The following is a 5305-nucleotide window of genomic DNA, read 5'->3' as shown; positions in this document are numbered from 1 at the left end:
CTGCCCAAAAAGCCAGCGATGCCCTCAGTGAGAAACACTGAATTGAGATTACTGGTTGGGGGCAATTTTTGAAGTAACTAGTCCCAATTAATCAAAAAGTCTCTTTTCTTTCATGATACCAGCTGTTGGGGATAGATATTCTTACAGTTTATCATGTCAGATCATTTCCTGATGTGAATACTTGAATAACAATGCAGGTATGTCCAAGACTGGGTCTTTAGTAAAGGATGTAATGCTGTTGTTCATAAAAAGCTCTTGAAAATGTAATTTTAACAGTTCATAATCTGAAGTGATAGAATAGTGGTGTGGAGTTTTTTGTAAACAGTTGTTAACAAATGTTTCAGATTTTCAGTGTTTTAGGTTCTCAGCAGTAACCTTTGGAGAGAGGTACTGGGTGGCTGGGGACCAGGATGGGATAGAGTCTGCGTATTAGTCTGTTTTCACACTGCTGATAAAGACATATCTGAGACTGGGCAATTCACAAAAGAAGAAGGTTTAATGGACTTACAGTTCCACGTGGCTGGGGAGGCCTCACAATCATGGCAGAAGGTGAAAGACACATCTCACGTGGCGGTAGATAAGAACTTGTGCAGGGAAACTCCTATTTTTAAAACCATCAGATCTCGTGAGATTTATTCACTACCAGGAGAACAGCATGGATGGGAAAGACCTGCCTCCATGATTCAGTTACCTCCCACCAGGTTCCTCCTACAACACTTGGGAACTGTAGGAGTTATAGTTCAAGATGAGATTGAGTGGGGACATAGCCAAACCATATCAATCTGATTTCTTTTTGGCTGCCCTTTTCAATTTTGTAACTTGCATTTTACTTTCTATAAGAAAAATAAACATAGGCTGGGCGTGGTAGCTCACGCCTGTAATCCCAGCACTTTAGCACTTTGGGAGGCTGAGGCAGGTGGATTACTTGAGGTCAGGAGTTCGAGATTAGCTTGGCCAACATGGCAAAACCCCATCTCTACTAAAAATACAAAATTTAGCCGGGTGTGGTGGCGTGTGCCTATGATCCCAGCTACTCAGGAGGTTGAGGCAGGAGAATCACTTGAACCCGGGAGGTGGAGTCTGCAGTGAGCCGAGATTGCACCACTGCACTCTAACCTGGGTGACAGAGCAAGACTTCGTCTCAAAAAAAAAAAAAAAGAAAACCCATATAAACTTATGTCAGAATCTATCATTTGGGTTAATTAAATAATGGAGCCAAGCAGAGTAGTGGGCTTAATATGGTTTAATGGATTCTCTTTGTTTTGAATTGTTAGCCTTTTAACCAACCAGAACCGTGTGTGTTTTTCTTGAGTTTGCTCTGACTTACTCCATCGCTCTCATCGGCAGGATGTGTCGGAGCTAAGGAATGAATTACAGCGGAAAGACGCACTAGTCCAGAAGCACTTGACAAAGCTGAGGCATTGGCAGCAGGTGCTGGAGGAAATCAACGTGCAGCACAAAAAGCCCGCCGACATCCCTCAGGGCTCCTTGGCCTACCTGGAGCAGGCGTCTGCCAACATCCCTGCACCTCTGAAGCCAACGTGAGCAAAGGGCAGAGGCATTCAGCCTATGAGTGGGCTGGTGCGTGAGGTTGGCCACACATATCCCTTCCTGGGGACTTGACATTTTGGAAGAACTCTTTGCCAGATAATGAGTTCTTTTTAGTTTTATGCTTGCATTGAAAATTTTTCCACTATTTTTATAAGCTGTTACTTTCTTGAGTACTTTATAACATGTCTGTAGCTTGGATAAACCAATTTTTTTTTTTTTTTTTTTGTCTTTAGCAAAGTTTAGACTGTGAGTGTGATGATACAGATACTTTTCTATGGTGGCTTTGTTTTTAAATTTTTGTATGACTTGTCATCTTTGTATGTGTGTTTCCTGTAGTTTGATCTGAAGGAGAAGAGTATAGTAGCCTGAGAATCAGGAGATGGGGATTTTGGTTGTAGGTCTTACGATAATTACCCCTCAGTGGTGTGTAGAAAAGTATGTAAATTTGCTCTGTTTTAAGACTTTGAACTACCTCAAGAAGAGGAATCTAATACAATATTTGTAATGTTTCCAGAGCTCTCAATGAGGATATTTTTGTAAATAGGTGGGAAGAGGATGGAATTTTCCTGGGTTAGTGTAGTAATCTTACACTAGGATCCTTAGGTTGATGCTGACTTCTATTTGGGGTATGTTTATATTTCACGTGGTGTTTGTTTACTTTTTTTTTTTTTGACAGAGAAGGATATAGTGGGAGCAGTGATAATGCTAACATTCATTACATTCTGCAGTAATGAATCTGTTTAATGGGGCAGACACTGTTTTCAGTAGCATGACAGTGGGGGCATAGGTGAGCTATGAGGTGCTAAAGCTTGCTCTGATTGTCTCTTTCTGTTTTGAGTTTTGTTTGCGTGTTTCATTTTTGTTTTACGTTTTGGGAGGGGAAACATTTTCCATTAAGGAAGGTCGTTGCCAGTGGATTTGACTCCAAGGGACTAGAGTGACTAGAAAGGAGTGGAGGAGTATTATGTCTTGGAAGAGACTCCCGCTCTGATTGTCCAGGGGTGGGTTCTGGCCTGGCTTGTTGCTTGATCTAAGGTCCGTCCATAGGCTTCAGGCTTTCGACTTTCAAACAAACATCTGTGCCACACATATTCTGTAAATGATCCTATTCAGTCTTCTAGAAGGCTTATAACAGAATCAATATTGTTGTTCCCATTTTCACAGATGGATAAAAAAGTCTGTAAAATAGGGATAAGACTAGGACCTATCCTCCAGGATTATTTTTGCAGATTAAAGGAGATGTTGAGGCCGGGCGTGGTGGCTCACACCTGTAATCCCTGCACTTTGGGAGGCTGAGGCAGGAGAATCTCTTGAACCCGGGAGGCAGAGGTTGTGGTGAGCTGAGATTGTGCCATTGCACTCCAGCCTGGGCTACAAGAGTGAAACTCCATCTCAAAAAAGAAAAAGGAGATGTTGAATGGGAAGTCAGTAGCAAGGGTGCCAGAATGTAGCAAGTATTCTTCAGGTGTTAGTGATTTCTGTTGTTCCGGGAAGAGGAGGGTTATGGAGGAAGAGTATGGGATTTAGGATTTGCCCAAAGTCAAGAGGTTAGTCTTTAACCCTTGACAGAAGCAGGATTTGAAGTGAGTTTTCACACCTCTCTTCCCTGGTCAGTGTGTTGATAACAGCCCACCCACCTGTGGTTCCAGGGTGTTCTTAAGACGCCAAGGTTGTCTTGGGTGTGGTAGCTCTTTGAAAGGTAGAAAGTTCCACCAGGAGGGCCTTTTTTCTTGAATACTACTTAGCTTCCAGCTTCCTTGTCAGGCTCCAAGATGCAGATTGCCTGTGGGCTGTCACTCTCCACAGATAAACCTACCTACATCTTCAGGACAGCTTTTTTTTTTGAGACAGAGTCTTGCTCTGTCACCCAAGCTGTAGTGCAGTGGCACAACGGGGTGCCACAGGCAAGTGCTGGGGAAAGGCCAACCCAGCCATCAGGTAGCCTGTGTGTTCTACAAACAGCAGCTGGCAGCACTGCCTCCTGCAGGACATTCCTGCCACCCGACATCAAAGCTGGTGGGTGACCTTTTCAGCCATTTGACATTCCCCCTAGAAGAACTGCTGCCTCCCAGAGGTTTAAGCAGTTCTCCTGCCTCCCAAGTAGATGGGCTAATTTATTTTTTTTGAGACGGGGTCTCACTCTGTCCAGGCTGGAGTGCAGTGGTGCGATCTCAGCTCACTGCAACCTCGGCCTCCCGGGTTCAAGCAGTTCTCCCACCTCAGCCTCCCAAGTAGCCGTCAGGCATGCACCACCCCACCCAGATAATTTTGTATTTTTAATAGAGATGGGGTTTCACCATGTTGGCCAGGATGGTCTCGATCTGACCTCGTGATCCACTCACCTCTGCCTCCCAAAGGGCTGGGATTACAAGCGTGAGCTACCGTGCCTGGCCTTAATTTTTGTATTTTTAATGGAGACGGGGTTTTGCCACATTGGCCAGGCTGGTCTTGAACTCCTGACCTCAAGTGCTCTGCCCGCCTCGGCCTCCCAAAGTGCTGGGATTACAGGCGTGAGCCACCGCGCCCAGCCCATCTTCATATTCTTTACTTAAACTTAATTCTTTTTCATTCATCTTCCCTTCTTTCCTCTTTTCTCCTCTACCTAAATGTCTTAACTGTTGACATTCCCAAGTGTTTGGTTGTGGGCCTTTAGAGGTTGTGAAGGAGTGCTGCTCAGTCCTCCCTTCAAGAAAGCAGCTTCAAGGAGTTCAGTTACAAAAGCTCCTGGCATTGGGGATCTGCCGCCATGTTCCTGCCCAGGCCATGCTGGTCCTGGCTGTCACCAAGCACAGTGGAGGTCCAGGTGCTAGGCCATTTCTGCTTGACACAGGACTCCTCTAATAAGCAGTCTGAGGCCGGGCGCAGGAGGCTGAGGCAGGAGAATGGCTTGAACCCAGGAGGTGGATGTTGCAGTGAGCTGAGATCGAGCCACTGCACTCCAGTCTGGGTGACAGAGCAAGACTCTGTGTCAAAAAAATAAAAATGAAAAAAAAATACTGAGCATTCTGCTTGGGCGCTTCCATCAGCCTGGCCACAACATCTTCGGAGCTGTCCTGCCTTCTTTTGCCCCAATGTTCCTTGGCCCACCTGTCAGACCTACATCATAGGCTCTTCCTGTCTTCTATTTCCTCTCCCCTTTCTCTAAATAGGTGTTTCTCCTGAGAAAGAGAGGAAAAAACACCTGTCCCTGACATTCAGAAGCTGACAACACTGTTCGGTCATGTCATTCTCTTGTAGGACATAAACAGTCTCTGAATACCAACTCTAAAGTTGCTCTCAGGCCATGATAAAATAAACCACTTCATAATTTTGTCTAAGCACATACAAAGAAAATTCAGGGTCAGTTTACCACTCACAAAATACCAAACATCCTTCTCCTGGTTAAAATGAGTGACAGTTGCTATATATGTATGTATATATATGCAATTATACCTTTATTCCTACGCTAGTCCACCTTCCTATAAATAAGGTGTATTGAGATGCTCAATCCTACAGTCGCCCCCACTCTGACAGCATCCAGTCGAGTGAATCCTCACTTCCTTGAAATCACCCAACCAGGGCCAGAATCCTAAAAGAGGTTCTTTGTGACATTCTCTGTCTGAGAAGCCCATGGTTCTCTGTGATGAATAGACCCACCTTGTTCAAATCAGGCGTTTCTGGTGGGCTTTGGCTGAAGGCATTCACACCCCCCAGTGAATGTCTTGCGCTTCTCATTGTGTCTCGGGGCGTGCCTGGTGGAGGACCTGACTGAGAC

The 5305-nt window shown here is 45.1% G+C and overlaps 1 protein-coding gene across 1 annotated transcript in view; it reads left to right on the top strand.

The window, feature by feature from the left end:
* Positions 1-2061, top strand: part of MED28 (mediator complex subunit 28) — a 26274-nt gene extending 24213 nt beyond the window's left edge. Inside the window, exon 4 of the mRNA XM_011969492.1 lies at positions 1348-2061. Within this exon, the coding sequence (XP_011824882.1) occupies positions 1348-1545 (198 nt within the window). The 3' untranslated portion in view covers positions 1546-2061. The remainder of the gene's footprint in view (positions 1-1347) is intronic.
* The last annotated feature ends 3244 nt before the right edge of the window (positions 2062-5305 follow it).

This window comes from Mandrillus leucophaeus, unplaced genomic scaffold (assembly GCF_000951045.1).
Source record: "Mandrillus leucophaeus isolate KB7577 unplaced genomic scaffold, Mleu.le_1.0 Scaffold894, whole genome shotgun sequence".
NCBI classification, from domain to species: Eukaryota; Metazoa; Chordata; class Mammalia; order Primates; family Cercopithecidae; genus Mandrillus; species Mandrillus leucophaeus.
The sequence above is the reverse complement of the archived record's forward strand: the minus strand, read 5'-3'. Positions and strand labels throughout refer to the sequence as shown.